Source organism: Gracilinanus agilis, chromosome 4 (assembly GCF_016433145.1).
Source record: "Gracilinanus agilis isolate LMUSP501 chromosome 4, AgileGrace, whole genome shotgun sequence".
NCBI lineage: Eukaryota > Metazoa > Chordata > Mammalia > Didelphimorphia > Didelphidae > Gracilinanus > Gracilinanus agilis.
Genome location: NC_058133.1, coordinates 482,805,526 through 482,829,223, shown reverse-complemented (window position 1 = coordinate 482,829,223; position 23,698 = coordinate 482,805,526). Strand labels below are relative to the sequence as shown.

At 37.9% G+C, this 23,698-nt stretch overlaps 1 protein-coding gene across 1 annotated transcript in view; it reads right to left on the bottom strand.

The window, feature by feature from the left end:
• Positions 1–23,698, bottom strand: part of MYO1D (myosin ID) — a 399,069-nt gene that overhangs the window by 253,805 nt on the left and 121,566 nt on the right. Inside the window, exons 3-6 of the mRNA XM_044675574.1 lie at positions 14,830–15,057; positions 8,334–8,427; positions 6,033–6,198; positions 4,485–4,538 (exon numbers count right to left, since the gene is read on the bottom strand). Of these exons, the coding sequence (XP_044531509.1) occupies positions 4,485–4,538; positions 6,033–6,198; positions 8,334–8,427; positions 14,830–15,057 (542 nt within the window). The remainder of the gene's footprint in view (positions 1–4,484; positions 4,539–6,032; positions 6,199–8,333; positions 8,428–14,829; positions 15,058–23,698) is intronic.

Below are 23,698 nucleotides of genomic sequence, written 5' to 3'. Positions count from 1 at the left end.
ATTCACCATCCTTGGCCACCTCTCTCCTGTATATGCTTCTCTCACTTTTGTATGTAAGCTCTTTGAGGGCAAGTATCATCTCATTCTGAATTTCTAAATCCTAGGAGCCCAACTGAGTGGCTGGCCAATAAGAAATTCTTAATAAATGTTTTTTTCTCTCATTCCTTCATTTTTCCTACTTTTAGACAATGAAAATTTCCCCCCTTGGAGAGAAATGGCTTCAATGTCTTCCAATATGGAAAATATTATACAGTTGTGGTGTAAACAACTTGAAAAAAGAGTCAGGAAATCAGACCTCAAGACTGTAGCAAAAAATCTCAGTTCTAACCCAGCTCTTTAGAAATGCGGTTCTGACCCCTTGTAATATTCTCAGTTTCTAGGCAACAGGTGCTTTGGAACTGAAGGTGAGGTCCTTTTTCACTTGCTGTGGAAATAAAGGCATCAGAAGGCCAAGTCATATGCTGAATGATACTCAAAATAAGGAACCTCATCACTGTACCTGGCTCACAAGCTAAGCAGGTCTCACCTGAATCATTTATGGAAAACACTAAGGCATTCGTTTAGATAGGGCATTCTGGGTTATAAGTTCACACATATTAGCCTGAAACCATGAAAAAAAAACCCAACCCAAACCAAAGGCATTGAAAACAAGGGGAATTTCCAACAAAAGCCCAAATGCAACACTGATAATATACAAATCTGTAATATCCATAGCAGATGCAATCTAGAAAGGTTTTAAAAACTGAATTCTAGGGGCAACAAGATGCCTCATCAGGTAGAGAACCACATCCGGAGATGGAAGAGCTTGAGTTCAAATTTGGCCTCAGATACTTCCTGGGTGTATGACCCTGGGCAAGTCACTAAACCCCATTGTTGTTTTAAACAGCCTTTGCTGTTCTATTGCCTTGGAATGGAAACTTAATATTGATTCTTAAGATGGAAGGTAAGGGTTTTAAAAACCCCTAAATTCTTCTTATTGTGCCTGGAATATAACAAGCACTTAAGTGCTTCATCTATCTCTGTTCCCACTGAGATGTGATTGTCAGGAAAGGCTATGCTAAAGATCCTGAGAGGCCATCTAGTAGAAAGAGAATATAAAACTTGGGAGTTAGCCAGGTTTCAAGAAGAAATCTCAGTTTTGATAATTCGGTTGTAAGATGATGGACAAGTCATTAAACCTCTTGGAGGCTCTGTTTCTTCATCTATAAAATGGGGACAGTAGCTAGCATTCATAGAGCACTTAAAAGTTTGCAAAACACTTTACAAACCTCATCTTATTTGATCTTTACAACAATCCTGTGATGTGGATTCTATTATCTCTGTTCTATAGGTGAGGAAATGGAGGCTTACGGAAGTTAAAGGACTTGCCCAGAGTCACATAGCTAGTAAGTAAGCTATTAAGATTCTAAGCCTTGCTGACTCCAAAGCTAGCATTCTTTGCAGCCACTGACCATGTCACCTAGCTGCCTCCTATCACCTCCACTGTCTATCACAAATGCTTTTAAATGAACTGTGGTTGTCGTTATTTGTTCTGCGGTGATGTAATAATTGTCCTTAAATAAATGAGATTGACACGGGGAGGGGATGTCACTCAGGATTTAAAAACTAGAATGAGAAAAATGTAAAACTAAAAAACTAGTATGAAGAAGGTGACAAGTGATAAAGTATATTAGAAACAAATGGCCCCGAGTTCTCAAGCATCTTTTCAGGTCTCTGTAAATTAAGTTTTGCAAGGTTTTGCCAGAAGCCATGCCTGTGGGCACAGTTTGCAGTTGGACACTTGGAATCTTGGGAGATTCCTGATGCCATCCTGGGGCATGAGATGCATGAGATCGATTGGGCTGTGCCCTATATAAGTGAGGCAGAGACTGGACCCAGGGACTCATTTTGGAGCCAGGGATCCAGGGTGGAGGGAGGAGAATGTGGGTTTAGATAACTTTAGGTAGGTTTTATCTATCTTAGCTGACCAATAGCAACATCTCATTGACAAACCCAACAATCTCTTAGGAAACAAAATATATTTCAACCAGCTAATTGTCAGCCCTGGGTCAGCAGTCAAGCATCTGTTCATCAATTTATCTTCAATCAAGCTACCATCTTAATTTGTCTTTAGACAAGCAGTGTCCACCAAAGCAGAAGTTCTCCATCATCTTTTCAGGTCTCTGACTGAAGGTCTGAAGACTTTCTCTACCAGGTCACAGAAACTTCCTCACATGGGGAGCTCATGCTACTCCTGAACCTCAAGTCCTGAAGGGATCCCCCCCATCCCCATCCCCAACCTTTGATTGGCTGGTTCCTCCCAGGAATTCTGCCTGCAGGAGGACACCCAGACCCGTCCTCTCTTCATTCTTCTCCAAATTTTCTCTAGCATGCTTTTGGGCCAGGTATCTTTATCTCTCCCCATCCTGACACTTTTCCTTGCACTTTTATGGGTTGTCTAACCTATTAGAATGGAAGCTTCTTAAGGGCAGGGACTGTCTTTCTGCTTATATTTGTATTTGCAGCACTTAGCACATAGTAAGAACTTACTAAATGCTTGTTGACTTTATTGATTATACATCTAGTTTTTTTTTAAATGCATTTTAAAAACTCTTACCTTCTGTCTTAGAATTACTTCCAAGACAAAAGAGTGGTAAGGGCAGGGATTGGCAACATATGGCTCTCGAGCCATATCTGGTTCTTTTGAGGGCCAGATCTGGCTCTTTCTGCAGGAGCCATAAAGTCCATTTGTTTCAGGCACTGTTACAGGAGCGGCACTGTGAGCACTGTACGGCTCTCAGGAAATTACATTTTAAAAAATGTGGCGTTTATGGCTCTCACGGCCAAAAAGGTTGCAGACCCCTGGGTAAGGGCAAGGCAATTGGGGTTAAATGACTTGCCCAGGATCATATAGCTAGGAAATGTCTGAGGCTAGATTTGAACCCAGGACCTCCCATCTCTAGACTTGGTACCCTATCCACTGAGCCATACAGCTGCCCCTATATAATGCATCGTTAAAGGCAATTACTTGTCTCCATGGAGGCTGCCCTGCTCTACAAAAGGAGCTAATTATATAGATCTGAGTGGGTATGGGAAGAGGCAGTCATGCCCCTTAAAAATAATTATTTCACCAGCTACACTGAGTTATAGCGACAACTAAATGAGCTATAGTGTCCATTTCAATTGAATGGATCTAAATCCCACATCACTAAGTCCCACAGCTACTGCTACTGCTGTTTTTGGGGCTGGTAGGTAACGTAGTGGATAAAGCCATGGTACCTGGAGTCAGGAAGACCTGAGTTCAAGACCTGACTTGCTAGTTGTGTGACCCTGAGAACTTAACCTCACTTAATCACTGCATACCTCAGTTTTCCTCATCTGTAAAATGAGGATCATAAGAGCCCTACCTCTCAGGGTAATTGTGAGGATCAAATAAGATAATAATTGTAAGGGACTTAGCTTAGTGGGTGGCACACAGTAAGTGCCATGTAAATGTTAGCTATGACTACTATTATTCTTAACAAAGAAAAATTATGTTTCTCCTTTTTACATGGAACTTCTATTTTATCCTCTGTAAGACATCTTTCCCAGCCAACCCTTCTCAACTGCTACTGCCTTCCCCTTTCAGATTCCTTCATCTACCCCGTATATATCTTACATAGCTTCCTCATTAGAATGTGCTCGCCTTGGGGACAAAGGCTGATTTTTATTTTGAATTCATTTTTGGACTTTCTTTGCAACTTCAGCACTTAACCCAGTGCATGGCATGTAAGTGCTTTAAAAAATACTTCTTGAATGGCAAAATATACATAATGGTATTTTTTGTTTATAGAAATAAGTCAGGGACAGCTAGATAGCACAGTGGATAGAGTGCCAGGCCTGGAATCCAAAGGACCTGGATTCAAATCAGAGCTCAGACACTTCCTTAGCTGTGTGATCCTGGTCAAATCACTTAACCCTGATCACCCAGCCCTTGCTGCTCTTCTGTCTTAGAACTGATACTAAGATAGAAGGTAAAGATTTTTAAAAAGAGCCATATTTTTACATACAGATCACATACATTAAAATATTTATAATACTAATATATTTTTACTAATTTAATTACCATTTCTAGATCATCCAATTACTGTGGCTGCTGCCTTTCCAACAGCAGTAGCAATAGCCATTTTATGAATTGCAAATTAAAACATGCCAAATTTACTGTTTCATAAATTCTCTAATAATAAAATTCTCGAGTTTCTAGGAAACAAAGAGTCTGTAAGCCCTGTGTTTTATATTATGATGGATATTATTGGTTTTACCTTTCATGTCTTTAAAATTAATTGGCTGGACTGCCTATGGCAATGAGATATGGAGTTTATCCAAGTAGTGCAATGCCACCAGTTAAATACTCACAAGATTATCTAACGAAAACATTGATCAGCTCTGAGAAAGCAGGAAAGAACATTTTTTCCCTGCATAACAAAATAAACAATTACTTATTTGTTCAACAAGGAACAACTAACCTGGTAGAAGGAATGAAAGCTTCTTTCTCCCGGCTGCTGCACAATCACTCGAGACTAAGAAAAATACACATATTCTCAGATATGGTAAAATGGTTATTTTCTGAATATCAACCTCTAGTAGTACAGAAGATAAAACAAAAAATTGCTCTGAGGATCCTATCTGTATTATGGTCAAATTCCCATCAGATTTTCTTGTGTAATATCCATTTGGGACATTATCTTCTGGTCAATTTCTTACTCCTTAAAGAAGGGGATCCTGAGTTTTAGGGGATGCAAAGCTACTGTGTTCCTTACCCAAAGTCTTAAGATTGCCTTAGGAAATGGAATAAGTGCTTAAGTGGAGACCTATCCTTAAAAGTCAAGGGAAAGGCACAATAAGACTACCATGTGCCCATGTCTACACCCTGATTTTAATTAACAGACACCACTGGTCTCAAATCAAGCAATTATCTATAAATGATCAGAGACTGCTGAGTGGGTCAAAATGAAAAAAAAATTCTAAAGATGGCTTTAGGTGAAAACATTTTCAGAAGGATCTTCTATATTTAATGTACAGAGAAGGCAAATTGGAGAACCTAGGAAGCCCTTTGGAAAAACACAATGATAATACTCAGCGCCTTCTATGTCCTTCTCGAGGGATTCTGAAAATACAGCTGTGCCCCATCTGGCAGAGATTCAATCTAGACAAAATGTCGATTATGCTACCATCGAGAGAAGCAGGAAACTTCTAAGAGAAAGTGATGGGGGATCATTTTACACCCCAATCTAAAAGAACATCATGAATGCTAGCACTGTCTGCTACCTGTGCTTCCTACTCCGTGCCACTTTATTTCAGAGCCCAATTCAAAGCAGTGAGATAGGCCTATAAAGTATTATTTGATCTATAAAATCAGAGCATTAGAGTATATGATTTTCAGGCTCTATGATATCTTTTTTCCTGGCAATCAAGACTGATTTAGCTACCCTGGCTGACTGTGCTTTGCACACTTTTTGGGCAATTTGGCCTTATAGTCAGATGGATGGAATAGCATGAAACATATTCTCAATTTTTATTAAATATAAAATAGTAAATGTCAGGCCCAAGTTTTTCTCTCTCAATAAGTCCATATTAAATAGCAAATAAGAGTGAGCAAATGGAAAGCAGGCAAAGAAAATAACATGATTTCAAAAGCATTAAATAAAAACATGGGAAATGGTGGTTTGCAATCATTAGAAAGATTATGACATTATTGCAAATAACCTCTCAATTTGATCACTTGCACCTTACCCAAAATGCAGGCCCCAAGTCTGAAAGCATGAAGAATAAGCGGAAAAGAGAAATTTTATCTATGTAACATGTAGCATCTTCACATTTGATATTATACAACAAAAAGATGATTTTAAAAATATAGGAGAGAAAAGATCTTTTGCCAAGAAGGAAAGCTTTTACTAGAGGGAAGGAAAAGAAGGTAGGATAAGAAACTACTTTTAAGCATTAAAAGAAATGTATTGGGAAAATGAACCACGAATTTAACATAACTTTGCTCTCAGAAATTAGGTACATTTTACCTTCTCTAGTAAATAATTATTGATGTGTCCTCCTATAGGATCCCCTTTGAAATCAAAGTTGATATCCATATACTTTCCAAACCTACTGGAGTTGTCATTACGGTTGGTTTTGGCGTTTCCAAAGGCCTCCAGTACACAGTTCGATTTCAGCAACATATTCTTCACCCTTGGGTACAGAGGAGTGAAAGAACATAGTAACAGACTCTGAAATGCATTTTTAAAAGTCTAGACACTTTCTGCCTCTTAAAGCCATAATAGCCTAGCAAAGAAGTGATTCAGTAGCAGTCCCACCAAAATATATGTGTGTGTGTGTGTGTGTGTGTGTGTGTGTGTGGTGCTATTTAAATGTATTGACCCCCAACTTGGGTTAATTTTATTCCCTCAAATAAAATCCTCAAAGGACAGAGATTTGCCACTGTTGGGGGATATTCAAAAGAATGTACCAAAGTCTCTAGAGGCAGTTCCCAAAGGGAATTTCTGAAAACATCCTGAGTATTAGCAGCACGTAGGACTGTCTATGCCTCCCAAAGTGGCTACTGGGAAAAGAACACTCAAATGGAATTTTTCATTCTGGTAGAGTTACCAAAAAATGAATTGACAATTTTCCAATGAAGTCATCTGCTGATGATACCTGTAAGGCACAGAGGAGAGCCTGGGGTCTCAAAAGCTATGCCTGCACAGCTCAGGCTCCTTCAGTTCCTTCCAATCAGTAAGGGTTTTGAGTACCTTTCCCACAACAGACTGTATGTCTGTCACCTGAGGATCAGCCAAGCTAAGTTTTGAGAAGTTCATTACATATTGGCAGTGTGGTAGACTGAGAGGATAGAGAGTAGTCCCTGACCTAGATTCAAGTCTGCCTCTGACGTATACTGGCTGAGAGACCTTGGGAAAGTCATTTAATCTATAAATGTTCTAAACCAAGGAGATGTTGTTTTGGTCCAACCCAATTAAAATGTAATTGGGAAATATTTAACAAAATTAACAAAACTATAATAAAGATAATATTAATTTATGGTTTTCTAAGTCAAATGGAGCCCATGGAGTTTGTTTCTATTTGAGTCTGAGGCTAAAGCTCCAGGTGACTCTCTAATCCAGGGAAGACATTGACCTGAATTGGAAGGTTGATCTCCCTTCCTTGGGAGTTCCTGCTACCAATGAAATCACAGGTGTAATGCCTATTCCAACCTGATTTTGACCACTTGGTGATCCCTTTTTTAACCCTGGGGTGCATGAAGGCCACCTGGTAAAGTGTAGAGGAAGTACATCTGCTCAGGGAGAAAGGAAGAGCCTTACCAATAAAATCACAGGCTCTCTATTGATGTTTTCTCATAGCTTTATGGTCATATTTCACATGTTGGCATGAGGATGGCTACTATGTCGATTTTTATAGGGTACTTGGCTTTAATGCCTACAGGATGTGAATCGGGCAAAAATCTTGGGTTGTTCTCTACTCAGACCTCACCCTGGGACTACTTAGACTTGTTTAAACCCATGACCACAGATGGTCATCCTAATTTGGTTAGAATTTATAAGTATGCATGTAAAAATCAATCAGTCTCTAAAAGAAAAATGGTTCTGCGAATGCTCCATTCATGATGGGTCTTCACTAAAGTGTGGGCTTGGAAGGAAGGCATCAAATTGTTCTTAATTGTGGCTAGAGACTTGGAAGGGTTTTTGTGAGCTACCATTTACATGCTAGAAGCTCAATACCTCCATTTGCTTCAATATAAACTTTTATGTGGATACTCACTAACAAGAGCCGATACTTTCTAGAGAGATTTGTCTGGGTTACAAAATGCTTTCCATCTCTTTGAGCTCACTGTTCCCCGAGAGGTATTTAGTAATAAAACTAGCCTGCATTTATAGAGCACTTGAAGGTTAGCAAAGCACTTTACAAATATGATCTCATTTTTAAAACACACAGGAGGAACAGATATTATTATCCCCATTTTGCAGATGAGGAAACAGAAGCAGAGAGGTTTGGCAACCAGAGGCTGGAATCTGGGACTTGGGCTCCAAACCCTGAGCTCTTTCCAAATATTGCTGCTGCCTCTTTAATTATAGCAATAGGTAAGTATTCATTACCCAGTAAGACTGAAGTGGCTTGGTTGTCGACAGATATTTAGTGAATGACTGAACAGAATTTAAAGATGTAAGCTTAGGGAAAAAATACAAACATACATATACACATACATTTTACATACACATATATTTATATGTCTACATATACACGTATAGTGGCTTAGAAAGTAGAAATGTATATGTATGTATTTGATAGTAATATGCAAAATACAGGCTTACCTTTCAACCTCAGCTCTCTGGCTGGGATTGGTAATGGCAGCAATATACTGCATTATATATTTACTGGCTTCAGTTTTCCCAGCACCACTTTCACCTAAAATAAACCAATACACATGAATTACACAGCGGGTAAAGTCATCATTCAAGCTCAAAGAAGAAACTGTAAATGCTACATATTTTTAAAAACCACATCATCAAATGTTATCGTTGGCCACTCAAAATGACTCTCCTTACCCATAATCAAATGGGCTCTGAATTATTTAATTCTTTTGAAATGATATTTGATTTCCTGTTGTTTTAGAAAGGATAAATTTTTATTTGTCCTTTCTAAATAATAATAATTTCTAAATAAATAATAAAATGATTAAAAATTATAAAGTTTTAAATACATTTCCTCTGGTTTTAAAAATAATAAATTTTCTATAAAATAAATTGATTAAAATGATAGTTTTAAATATTAAATTTCCTATAGTTTTAGAAAGAATATTTTTTATAGTTTTATAAATAACAACTGTTTACTGAAAAAATGAAAAAAAAATGCAGGATCAAGATTTATAAGTTTTTTTTAAATTCAAGAAATAAAAGGTCCAAAATAATCTTCTTAGTTAGAAAGATGAATAATTCTCAGGACTGACTGCTTGATCAAGTAGAATGGGAACATTTATAGCAGTAATTCCCAAAGTGGGAGCTACTGCCCCCTGGTGGGTGTTGCAGCGATCCACAGAGGCGGTGATGGCCACAGGTGCATTTATCTTTCCTATTAATTGCTATTAAAATTAAAAAAAATAATTTCCAGGGGGCTAAGGAATATTTTTTCTGGAAAGGGGGTGGTAGGCCAAAAATGTTTGGGAACCACTGATTTATAGGGATTGAGAAGACATTCACTGTCAAGATCACTGACCTAAAATAGAACTTTAAGGCCTCTGGGAGTTAAAAAAAAAGGAAAGGAAAAAAATGTGATTCTTTCAGGCAATAAAAGAGAAGGATGATATTTAGTGTCTTCAGTAAAAAAAAAGAGTTGGAATATTTGAGAATGGTGTAGTACCAAAAAAATACTGAATTAGGAATCAGAGATGTGAGATCTAATCTGGGCTCGCTGACCTTGCCCAGCTGAAGGCATGACCTTGGGGGAAATCACACATTCTTTCTAAGCTTCAGTTTACTCATCTGTAAAATCAGGATAATAATAACTGCCCTACCTTCTCTCCCAGGTTGTCATGACAACCAAATGAGATAACAGAGGTGAAAGTCCTTTTAAAAGTCTGAAATGCTACATCAATATATGGTGTTATTACTACTAAAGGAGGCTTTCAGTTTGTAGAGGATTTGGTCTAGGTGTCCTATGAATACAGAAATCCCAGAGTATTGTGCTGTACACAAAGGAACAATTGTTCCCGATACAAAATGCTATAGTAGCCTACTTTTTACTCCAAAGCTTCCCTTCGAAATATATTTTTTCAATTCTTCAATTACATCTGTGGACAAAGCCTCTGGTTAACAGTAACCTCCCCTTTTAACACCAGGTAGGTTCACATTATATCACATTATAGGCATCCCCTCCTCCATGATGACTTAGGCAAAAACACAATGGCAGAAGAAAAGATGTGATAGGAAGTGAATTATAGGAACCATATTAAAAAAAAAAACCTAATCAGTTAGAAATGGGATTTTGCAACTTTCTGGTAGCACTGAGTTATGATATATTGATGACACCATTACAAAAAATGGCCAGGTCAACCAAATGTGGTATATATGCTTATACACTGCTATTCAGTACATCTCTGCTTCCTCCAAGGGGAAAGCCAATAACTTCCCATTCGTAGTTTGTCCTCCTGATACAGAAAAACATTCTTTATTTGCAAAAAAAGAGAGTTAGCTCCAATGCTGCAACTATTAGAAATCTACTTCCCAGCTGTGTGACCCTGAGCAAGTCACTTTACCCCATTGCTTAGCCCTTTACCGCTCTTCTGCCTTGGAACCAATACACAGTATTGATTCTAAGATGGAAGGTAAGGGTTAAAAAAAAGAAATCTAATGGTAAATACTGGAATAAAGAGGATTTTATATACATGCATAGGAATATAAACGTGAGGTAGCCTTGAACACAAGAAAGGCAGGAGGAATAGAAAACATTGGCAAATTATTAGGGAGCCTGGGAGAGGTGTTAGGTTAAAAGAAAAATGCATACTCATATAACTGTTTCGCTATGACCATTCCTTGCCTCCCCTCATCCCCTCATGTATATAAAACTGATTCCTTTTCTTATTGACAGATGGCGAGCAGAATGTCAAGGGTTAGAAAAGAGGAAGAGAGTAGGATAGAAAAGATATGACGGGCAAATCCCATTAAGGTAGTCAGCCGTCCAGGTTTTGTTGGGACAGTCCTTTTTAATTACATGCATTTCAAATGGATCCTAGAATGTGTCTTAGTCCTAGACAGATTGTCCTGGGGCATTCATCCAGACACAGTTTGTGAAGTATTATAGATTTATTAAACTTCTTACATCGAAACCCTAAACTGGAATAGGAGAGTTCACAAGTGGGTTTGCAGAGTTACGAATTTTGCCTCTAGTATAGAGGTTGGGATATTGGGTCCTTGGGAAAGACATCCTTTTTTAGTTCAAGAGCTTTGCATTAAGAGAACATTGTCTGGGGGAATAGGGGAGGGGAGGCAGGGAGACGGGCAGCTAGGTGGCTCAATAAATAGAGTGCTATACTTGGAGTCAGGAGGACCTGGAATTCAAATCTGAATTCAGATGCTTCCTTAGCTGTGTGACCCTGGGCAAGTCCCTTAACCCCAATTGCCTATCCCTTAACCACACTTTTGCCGGTACCATACTTGTATCAATTCTAAGAGACAAAGTAAGAGTTTAAACAAAAAGAGAGAATATTGGCTACATAAATAAACCAAAATTAGAAGCTATCCAACTCATTAATCTGGTGTTTTTTAAGTCCTAAAAACATTACTATCCATAGAAGGACTCCATCAAACAGAACTGCTGTGAAAACTGGAAAACATCTGGCAGAAATTAGATTTAAACCAGTACTTTATAGCATATACCACAATAAACTCAAAATGGATATTCAACCTGAACATAAAAAGATCATATCATAAAAAAGTGAAGTGCCTTTTATAACTAGCCGAGAGAAGAATTTTTACCAACCAAGGGATAAAGGCCACAAAAGAGAAAATCAATAATTCTGATTCCATGAAGTTGAATATTATTTGCACAAACAAAATCAGTGCAGTGAGGATAAGAAGGAAAACAGACTATTGTGAGGAAAATCTTTGTATCTAATATTTCTGATGAGGACCTGATATCATGGCTGAATAAGAAATTAACAGAAAATATATGGAACCAAGAGATGTTTCCCAATATATATGTGGCCAAAAGATATGAACAAATGGTTTTAAAATGATCAAATATTAACAACCATGAAAGGCTGTTTTAAATTGCTCCTAAATTGCATTAGACAAATGCAAATCACAATAACTGAGGTTTTACCACACATCCAGAAAAATTATCATTTAGTGTTAAAGTGGATGTAAAAGAACACGAATGCTAACATATTGTTGACGTAGTTGTGAACTGATTCAGTTATTTGGAAAGCAACTTGGAATTAGGCTGAAAAAAGTGAATAAAATTTCAATACTCTTTGACCTGTAAATATATTTTCTAGGTCTATATACACCAAGGGAGGTTAAGGAGAGAGGGAAGGCATCCGTGAATACCAAAATATTGGCAGTGGTACTTTTTATGGTAGCAAAAAAATGGAAAACTAAAGTGGTTAGCCAGAAATTGGGGAATGGCTGAACAAATGTTTGTATGTCAGTTAAGATGATTGTTCTATAGGAAAAGATTAAGGAGAGGAAGAACAATGCTAGATACAGTTAATATATGCTGATTGTCTGTATTGTTGCTGCTGTCATTTCAGTTGGGTCAGATTTCTTGTAATCCCATTTGGGGTTTTCTTGGCAGAGATACTGGAGAGGTTTGCCATTTCCTTCTTCTTTTCATTTTAAAGACGAGGAAACTGGGGCAAACAGGGTTAAGTGATTTGCTCAGGGTTTCTCAGCTCAAGTGTTCAAGTGCAGATTTGAACTCAGGCCTTTCTTGACTCCAGGTGTGGTACTCTATCCCCCGAGCCACCTAGTTGCCCAAATCATATTTTCCCTTTGTCATTCTTTGTTACAACAGATGGGTTGCTGGGCTGGAGGGGAGGGAATATATTTGAAAATGAATGTGATATAACAACAAAAAGCATCAACATAGAAACATGAGAACATCTTAGACCAGGTTTTTCCAGTGTAACTTCCCTGTAACTATAGCCCTTCTTAGGGCTATGGTAAAGGAAAAGAGGACAGCTAGGTGGTGCAGGGAACAACAAATGGGAAAAGATTAAATTTTTCATTGAAACTGTGTCTTTCCAATGGCAATGGCCATGGGACTCAATTTGGAAGCCTAAGGAGAAGGCAGAAACTTCTTTCATCTCTTACTTCACTGCCCTTCTGATATGAAATTTTTAGTAAAAATATGGCAGCTTCATACAAGAAAAATGTACTTAAGCACAATCATGATCCTGATTCTGGAAGGGCCTCTTGGCAGGGAGCCTATATAGGATTTCATCTCCAGTTCCATGAGCAATGAGCTTACTACTAGACAAACAATAGCTAAAAGTCAGCAGTTGTTACTCAATGAAGGCAAATATAGCTGGTAAAGAAGTATCTGGTTTATAGTTTCTAGAGTAAGGATCTTCTTTAGCTAAGTTATGGTTGGTTGTTTTCTGCCATACTTGAAGAGGACCAAAATGACATCACTGGTAATGCCTTTTGATTCTTGATTAAATTGGATGTAAGTGAGGGAGAGGGGCACAAAATCAGCGTCAAATTACAAAATCACTCTCTCTTCCAGAATCATCAAAGTCCAGTGGCAAGATAAAAATCAAGATGATCTCTCCTTAACTGAAAGTTTTGATAATTACTTTGCTTTTTGTGGTTTCAACTTGTTCATTTTTTATTTAATTAATTTGACTTTCTTCTGTTACAGGTTAGCTATAGGTTTATTGATTTTTGTTTATTTTTTTCAGGTTTTTAATTATATATTTAGTAAAACCACCACCACCAAAAACATTTGAATAAACAAATGCAAAAAATTATGTGCAAAACCACAAACTACAATTTTTTGTTTATTCTTATTATAGATTACTATTATAGTAGGAAATAGTAGGAAAGTACTTAGTAAATCATTCCTGCTTATTCTGTCCCTGGGCAATAATTCACATATTTGTTGATAGTCTACCAATGGGAAGTATTCAGATTTAACCAATTTTATTGTATGTGGTTCTTATCTTTTAAGAAAAGTTTTATTGATAGTTTTTGTTTTTATATCTTGTTGATTTCCTAATGTATCCTTCCTGTCTTCCTATATCCAGTAAGCTGCAAAGACTCAAAATAAATATCAAAGAATAGTTTAGCAAAATTAGTTTATTAAATATACCTAACAGCATATCCAGCATGCCGTGCCCATAGTCTCCCACCTCACCACTAAAAGGATGGATGGACATCCATCTTGTCATCTCTTCTCCAAGGCTAAGACTGGTTGTTTTCATTATTCAGTGTTCAGGTTTTTTTTTTTGTAGTTGTTGTACACACACAAAACACAAACACACAAATGTTTTGGGTTTTTTTTGCCTCCTGATTCTACTAAGTTCAACTTTGGATTAGTCACTTTTGTCTTTGATGGGTTTCATCTTTCTAGCAATAACAATTTCTATGAGGCTATTCATGCCATTCAGTTAGTGAATGTAGCATTAAGAAACCACTTGAAAGAAAGCAAGCAATCTATACAGAGCTGTTAAACACACCAGAATCTCTCCCCCCCTCAGAGGATATGGTCACAATATACAAACAGAGTAGAATAATAGTATATAACCCACTAGAAATTATAAGTAGGTAGACTTATCACCCATGGAAATGCTTTTATAAAACAAGGGTTCTTAACCTTTTTGTGTGAGTCACAGACCCCTTCTGGTGAAACTTATAGATCCTTCTCAGAATAAATTTTCAAATGTATAAATCAGTGATTCCCAAAGTGGGTGCCACTGCCCCCTGGTGGGTGCTGTAGCGATCCAGGGAGGCGGTGATGGCTACAGGTGCATTTATCTTTCCTATTAATTGCTATTAAAATTTAAAAAAAAATTAATTTCCAGGGGGCTAAGTAATATTTTTTCTGGAAAGGGGGTGGTAGGCCAAAAAAGTTTGGGAACCACTGGTATAAATAAAAATATATATAGGATTTTAAAGGAAACCAATTATATTGAAATAGTTCTTAAAATATATAAAATTAAGTCAGACTCTAGGTTGAGAACCCTTGAAATTAAATAATAGTGATTAAAAATCACAAAATAAAATGGAGCCCACATGGGTTGTACTTGTGTAAAAATGAACCAATAATCAGGAAAAACCATAGGAGGCCCAATAGCCTTCTCCAGCATACCTGATATCACGATACAAGTGTCTTTTGATCTCCTCTTCATTGCCTTATAAGCAGCATCAGCAATGGCAAAGAGATGAGGTGGTCTTTCATAGAGCTCTCGCCCTTTATACTGTTCAATTGTATCTCTTCCATAGATGTTCAAGGATTTATAAGGGTTCATAGAAACAACAACTTCTCCAATAAATGTGTAGATGCGTCCTTTTTCAAACCTGTAGTAGAGATGCCGAAGAAAAAGAAAGTGTTAGCTATCACAGATCAGTGTTAATTCTTTCATATATGATTATTTCTCTCCTATTTTCATACCCAGGGACATCAACAACAGTGTCTTAGGTGGCACTTCGCTCCTGAGCTGTGGTCCTCTGTCTCCAATGACCTTCTGGACATTTTTAGGCATCTCAGATTCAATATATCCAAAGAGAACTCATTACTTTACTCACCAAAACCTACCCCCTCATTCTAACCATTATTTCTTCTGAGGACATCACCACCCTCCTGATCCAGGTGTTTTTTTTTTGGTGACATGAAATGCTTTGGCACTAGCCTGGGGGAGCTCATAGAACCCTTGTCAGAATTAAAAACATCAAATTTGAAGGAAATGCTAAATTTCAATTAGAGGTCAATGAAAATAAAGATGCCATGTTTCCCCCCCCCCCCATTTAAGTTCCCAGACACCTAGAATTCTAATCATGGATTCCCCAGGTTAAGAACTCTTATTCTAATCACTCAGGCTTGCTACCTAGGGGGCATTCTTGGCTATTACCCACTGACCCTCATGCCCAGTTGCTAAGTTTTATGTATTCTCCACTGTCACATCTCTCTACTGACATGACTTCCACCCAAATTCAGGCATCACTCAGTTCTCAAATAGACTATTGCTTCTGTCTCTTAATTGGTCTCCCTTTGTCTGGTCTCTCCTTTCCAAATGATCCTCCACAGTCACTCAATTAATGTGCCTGAAGCATGGAACTGACTCGATTTTCTATTTCTTCTAGTCCAAAACAAATTTCTGTGGTTGGTAATAATAAAAATAACAACAATTATAGCTAGTATTTACATTGTGCTTTGAGGTTTGCAAACCATTTTACAAATATCATCTCATTTGATCCTCCCAACAACCCTGGGAAGTAGGTGCTAATACTACTCTCATTTTATAGACAGGACATTGAGGCTGAGAGAGGTTAAGTGACTTCTCCAGAGTAATACAATCAGGAAGTATCTGATGCTGAATTTGAACTCCTGTCTTCATTACTGGAAGGTCAGCATTCCATGCACTGTGCCATCTTGCTGTTACTTAAAGTCCTTCATAATCTGGTTCCAATTTATCTTTTCAGGATGTTTACATATCATAGTCCCTCCCACACATGGAGGTTCAGCTAAACAAATCTACTTGCTGTTGACCACTGAGGATGATGGTCTCCATGCCTTTGTACAAACTGCCCCTCATGTGTGGAATGCTCTCTATTCTCAAGCCTCTAGTTCCCTTCAAAGCAGTTCAGCTCAAGTATCACTGAAACCAAGAAATGTTTCCTGATCTCCTCAGTTGTTGTGCCCCATCTGCCCAAATTGCATTTATTTTGCATATATTTCATATTTAATTTTTTTGTTCTTTTTGTCTCTCCTTAGTAAGCTCCCTGAGGGGAGGAATGGTTTGATTTCCAATTTTTCATCCCTCGTGGCTAACACCTTCTGCCTGGCAGACAGCACAATATGCATAAATATGCATAAATGTGAACACATTAAATTGATAGATGTAAAGAATATGCATAAAATGCACAAAAACAACAAAAGACAAATTTTTAAATCAGCTTCTTGAATTGAATTCACATTTCAATAGACCCAGAATTTCCTTTGAGAATCAGTGACTGCTGTTTCTTTACATGTGTTGTTAGAGAGAAAAGTCTGTAGAGCAGAAGACAGAAGAGGAAGGTAGCCAACCATTTAGAGGATAGGGAATTTCTACTCCTAAAACTGAGGGGGGAAGTCAAGAAAGAAAGAATAAATTTCCCCAGAAACATAGTAGAGGGAATAAATTACCTCTAGGAAGAAAAGGAACGGGAATTGAAGTTCAACTCAATTTCAATCTTATTCAATTATTCAATCTTATTCAAGAAATCATGGGAAGTATAGACACAGGATGACTGATATTGGCTCTGGAAGGGACCAAAGAGGACATGTATTCCACAACCTCCATTTTAGAGATGAGGAACCTGAGATCTAGGAAGGTCAAATGATTTGGTCCTGGCCTCACAGGTAGTGACAGAAGCAGGGTTTGAAACCAAGTCCTCTGTCTAGAGAGCCAGTACTCTGGGACATTTCATCTTTTACTCTTATGCTGTCATCGTTTTGTCCATTACTCATCTCCAATTCTTGTGACCCCTTTTGGGGTCTTCTTGGCAAAGATACTGGAGCAGTTTGCCAGTTCTTTTTCCAGCTCATTTGGCAGATGAGGAAACTGAGGCAAACTGGATTAGGTGACTTGCCGAGGTTGACACAGCTAGTAAGTATCTGAGGCTAGATTTAACTGTCCTCTTGATTCCAGGTCAAGGCACTTTATGCTGCCCTCTTACTTCTATATTCACTCTCAACTAAATAGATATAAATTCATGTATACAGACACACATGCCAGATCCATTACTGATAAAAAATTATGCCCATATGAAGAAATATCTAGGAAAAAAACCAAACAAATCTACAATCAGACACACACTCATAGGGGAACAAAGGGGTTGCCAAATCAGTTGCATAACACGAGCCTGCATAAAGACTCTCTTTTAAACTTCCTTGCTGTTTGGTTTATACCTCTTCCAGGGATATCGGTGGTAATTAATCATTTTAGATTAAAAGCAGGGAACCTCAAACTTCCTTTCAGCTCTTCCTGGGCTTCAAGTTACAGGATGTAATTTAGAGTTAGAGTAAACAGAGATGGTGAGAATGCCAACTAAGAAATTGAAATCAAGATTTTCATCCACTGACATAGTTGGTCCAGCTCTAGGTAATCAAAATCATTAGCTATCTATTTATATTCATTTGTATATGTCATTTTTTCATATATTGTCCTTTTTCCCCATTAAGATCAAAAGTGCCTCTGTACCTTTCTATACCTCCTCCTTTCTCTCCCCGTCCAAATAATAGATGGAAAAATGATTCTTTTTTTTGGGGGGGGGGGAAGGGCTCTAGAGGGGAGAATGAAGAGAACACGAAAAGGATTTTAATAAATGTTGGTCCATCTATTTGACTTTCAGCAATACAATCACATTTTTTAAAAAAAGTACCAACACATCTTAAACATCATATCTCTGCCATGAATTTAAGATGGCATAGGTCTTTAAGGTGAGGACCTGATCTCACTACTCAGCTTCTCTACTCAGGTACCAACCCGAGACCAGTCTCTTTTCTTCAAGGGAAACATTGTGAATGAGAATGATGAGATAAACTTCTAATGGAAATAAATATTCCATTCCACCTATCAGGCAGGCAATAAGTGGTCTCTGAACATGAGAAATGATGACTCGATCATTCTAGACTCTTGAAATATATTATCTAGCTGGGGATAAAGAGAGGACATATGATTTCATTGATATAGGGAACTCCTAGAGGAGAGAACTCTCCCTACCAGTGCAAGTTGATAATTTAGACTAGAGCACTTGACAGCCTGGGACTTGCTGAGGGTCACACAGTCTATATATCAGAGGTCTTTCCAAGTTTGGTCCTGGGATGCCAGGGGGTCCTCCTCAACTCACTTTTAAGTGGTCCAGGAGGTCAAAACTATTTTCCTAATAATAAGATGTTCTAATTTCTAGTATATGTTAATAGACATCACTCGTATATAAACAAAAGCTCTCTGGGGTCCTCAATGTTTTTTTAAACCTCTACTTTCTTTCTTGGAATGGATACAAATATAATTTCCAAGGCAAAAGAGTGGCAAGGGCTAAGCAACTTGGTTTAAGTGACTAGCCCAAGGTCACACAGCTAGGAAGTGTCTGAAGCCAGATTTGAACCTAGTTCCTCTCAACTGCAGAACTAGTGTTCTATCCACTTTGGATCCTCAATAATTTTAAAGCTATAGCTACAGCAAGTCCTCGATAATTTTAAAGAGTATCCTAGGGTTCTGCACCTGCAAAGTTTGAAAACCACTGTACTGTATACACCAGGCTGCTTCAGTGACCCAAATACTTGGAAAAAAATGCAAGAGCCAGTTCTTCAAATTAGTGAGCAAGACACTTCATTTCACACAGTAGACTTGGAATTAAACTGAGGTTTCTGTCCAACACTGACATTAATTAGCTACCTAACCAATATCAGGTCACTCCAGCCCTGTGCGGCTCAGCTTCTGTATTTGTAGATGGAGTGGCAGGGATGGTGGAGGATCAGATGTCATTTAAGTTTCTTTCTAGCTCTAATGATCTCCAGACCTACAAGAAGCCATCATTGAATCAGAAATACATAGATCTATAGGACACGGACACACACACACACACACACACACACACACACACACACACACTCAGTCACTCACTCTCTACATCCATAGCTACACTCTACACTTTCTCTACCATGACTCAGAGTTATCTTCATCCTAGAAGGTTTGTTAGTCCTGAAATGGACATACTTGGAAGGTCCTTCCACCCCTGTGGTCTGTTCTTCTGATTGGAGAGTCCCTCCAGAATCTCTTTTTAAGGTCAGCCAGGTCTTATTCCTCACCAGGCTCCACTCCAGACTTTTTTATATCAGACCATGGATCTCTCTCCCTTCCCCCTTTCGGCTTCTTTTTTCCTCTCCCCGTTAGAAAATAAATTCCTTTGGATGAATATTTACAAAAATATAAATTGCCCAGATTAACAAAATAGGAAATAGAACGACACAAATATAATGTTGTTAACTAAGCCAGAAAGACCAAAAATAGGGAAATAAAATTATAAGCCAATTTCATTAAAGGACATAGATGAAAAAAATTTAAATAACATACTAGCAAGAAAACCACAGCAATATATCACAAGGATCATTCACTATGACCGGGTGGTATTTATACCAGAAATGTAGGTCTCATTTGTTATTAGGAAAACTGTCAGCATAATTGACCACATCAGTTACAAAACTAACAGAAATCAAATGATTATCTCAATAGATGCAGAAAAAGTATTTGACAAAAGTACAATACCCATTCCTATTAAAAATTCTAGAAAGCATAGAAATAAATGGGCCATTCCTTAAAATGATAAGTGGTATCTACCTAAAACCATCAGTATAAATCATCTGCAATGATGATAAACCTTCCCAATAAGATCGGGGTGGGGTGAAGCAAGGATGCCCATTACCACCACTATTATTTAATATTGTTCTAGAAATGCAAGCTTTTTATAGGAAGGAGGGATCTTATAATTTCAGAAAACATGTGTAGAACATTGTTATTACATGTAATTGGGGAAATAAAGAATTTTTGAAGTAAAAAAAAGAAAGTAAGTTCCTTGAGGGTAGGTAGTTTTTTTTTATCTGCTTGTAGTCTTATTTCCAGTCCTTAGTACATAGAGAGTGCCTAATAAATGTTTGCTAACTGATTATATTATGTGCATATTTTTCTCTCTGGTTCTGTTTCAAGATCAGGTCTGAAAGATACCAGTAATGAAGACATTATAGAGAAACTGAAAACATCTTGCAAATTTCCATTTTATTCCTAAATTAAAATGGTATTAAGTACTTGTAGAAGGGCAGCTAAGTGGCACAGTGGACAGAAGTCAGGCCTGGAGAATGGAACACCCGAGTTCAAGACAAGCCTCACACAGTTAATAGCTGTGTGACCCTGGGCAAGTCATTTAACTCTGTCAGACTCAGTTTCCTCATCTGTAAAATAAGCTGGAGAAGGAAATGGTAAAAAACACTCTAGTAACTTTCCTAAGAAAACCCCAAATGGGATGACAAAGAATTGGACACAATTGAAGTGATGGAACAACAACAAAAAGTACATGTAGGTGTTATTAGTGTTACTATTACTTCTTCTTCTTCTGCTGCTGCTACAATACAAGCATCAATAGATCTACAAATAACGTCACAAAGGAGAGACCAATGACCCTATGACTGAGGAAAATTTACTAAATTCTTAATGTCTATTAGTAACTTTGAAAATACTGGGAATTGATTTTCCTGAAGCTGGAAAGGTTTTTCTGCCCATTCCATAACTGATTAACTTAGACATTCTAACCACCACTAGATGGGGCCCAGGTATACTTAATAAGCACATAGCCACAATTATTTATTTATTTTTTTGGAGGTTTTTTTTTTTTTTTTAAAGTAGTCTCAGGGCAGGTATAGTCTCTAAGGTGAAATCTAGCCCAGCTCTCCTGATCCCCAGATAGTACTAGACTGAAGCCAACATGGGCAAACAGCAAGAATAGCCTCTCTCTTCAAGGACTTATCAAGGAAAAGTTTTTTTCCAACGTCTCTTAGCAGTTCCTTTGTTCTGAATGATGGAGCTTAAGGGTTAGGATTCAACTAATTTAACGGTGACAAACAAAGCAATTAACCAAAGTTTTTCAGTAAATATCCTACGTCTTCCATGAGCTGCTTCAAAAAAAACACCAAAAAACTGGTTTATTAGGCAAGTGACATTTCTCCCCAGCTATAAAAATGTGACAACCAATGAAATTTATAGTTATTTAATGATGAGAGGAACACCCAGCCATCTTCTTACAGTGAGCTCTTGTTAGGTTCTCCCTTGTATTCTCAGGGAATCCTTGTTTTCAGGATTCAGTTCAATTACGCCAACATTTAAAGCCCACTATATGTACAACGGACTGTTACAGTCTGTTTTATGACTGAGTTTCAGTGCTAGGCCAATTATAAAGTGATTCATTTAATAGTAAGAAAACTGGTTTAGGAATCAGGAAACCTGGATTCAGAACTGGAGCTGCTGCTAATGAGCCAGGTTCCTGAAGGCAGCTCCTTCTACCACTAGCCATCTCATTTCCCTAATGGAGAGAATGAAGAGATGGGATTAGACTGACTTCTAAAATGTCCATCGAAAACCAGGCCATGGCAGAACAGAAACATACCAATATGTTGTTTCCACCTTAAGAAGCCAAAAGCTTTTACTACAACTCAATTCAAAAAATGCTTCTTAGTCAGGCACTATGAAGATGGAAAGATAGCTCCATCAATCAATATTGATTTAGTAAGTGCTCACTCTGTGCCGAGGACAAAAGGGAATCTTCAAAGGGTCTAAATTTTATAGAGGAAAAGTAAATATGGCACACATACAAAAATTTATCCAATATAATTTTGTTTTTAAAATAGGTAACACCTGTTAGTAGAGCTTTAAAATTAAAAAAAAATCCCTACTTTCTTCTCAACAATCTCATAGAGTAGAGGGACCAAATATTATCACCATTATTTTATAGAAGAGGATCCTGAGGATCAGGGGTAATTTGGGGATAGTTGGAGCTGGAGCTGAGATTCTAAGCCAGTCATCTTCTGGGCAGAGGGGCAATGGCTCTCACTAGCATAATGAGAACTACTGAAATCTCAGATAACACCAATATTGCTCTCAAGATAGTGAGCAATCAAATGGTAGGAGATAGAAAGACAGAGAGTCACAAATTATAAACCAAACCAACATTTATTAAGAGTCTATTTAGAGGGCAGCCAGGTGACTCAATGGATTGAGAATCAGGTCTAGAGACAAGATGTTCTGGGTTCAAATCTTGCCTCAGACACTTCCTAGTTGTGTGACCCTAGGCAAGTTACTTTTTCCCCCATCATCCAGCCCTTACTACTCTTCAGCCTTGGAACCAATACGCAGTATTGATTCTAAGATGGAAGGTAAAGGTTTTTTTTAAAAAGAGTCTCAGGCATCAGGCACTGGGGATACAAAGCAAAACAGATCCTGCCCTCAAACAGCTCACAATCTAATAGTGAAAAGGGTACAAAACATACATATATGGGTATATAAAAACATACATAAAGCAGATATTAGACAATTTTGAAAGGGAAGGCACTAGATGCTGAGGGGACCAAGAAATGACTCAAGCAAAAAAGAGGTGCTTAAGTTGAATCTAGAAGGAAATCAGGAGCTTCTTCCTAGAAAAGGTGGAAGTGAGGATGAAGAACAATCTGGGCAAGAGGGACGGTCAGAACAAAAGCACAGAGATGAGGTACTATGTTAGTAATAGTAGCAGTGTGACTGGACCATAGTAAACATGGAATGGAGGAATGTATATTAAGGTTTCAAAGGTCAGATAAGGCTAGGTTTAAAGAATTTTCAATACTCAATGCAAGAGTTTATATTTGATCCCAAAGGAAACAGGGAGCCAATGCAATATACTAAGGAAGGAAAAAGTGATACAATCAGACTTATGTTTTAGGAAAGTCTCTTTGGTGGCTAGGATGGACTGGAGTGAAGAGACACCTGAAGCAGAGAGACCAATTAGGAGACTTCAGTAATAGAGCAAGTAAAAGGTAATGAAAGAACCTGAACAAGGGAGGATGCTGTATGAGCGGAGAGAAGAGGAGGTATGTGAGAGACATGAAGACAGAAACTATGAGCCTTGGTAACTGACTGGATATGTAGGGGAAGTATAGAGATGAGGATGACACAGGTTTCAAAGTCAGTGGACTAGAAGGACAGAGGTGCCCTTTGCAGTAATAAGGAATTTCAGAAGAGGATTTTGAAAGAAAGATAATGAGTTCTACATTAGACATCCTGACTGACATGCCTTTTGAAATGTTCAAATGGCAGTTAGTGATGTGATATGAGCCTTGAGCTCAGGAACAGGTCTCTCTTTTTCTCCCCCAGTAATATACATATACACCCATGCCTGCCTGCCTGCCTGCCTGTCTGTCTCTGCCTGCCTGTCTGCCTCCTACTCCCCTCCCCTCC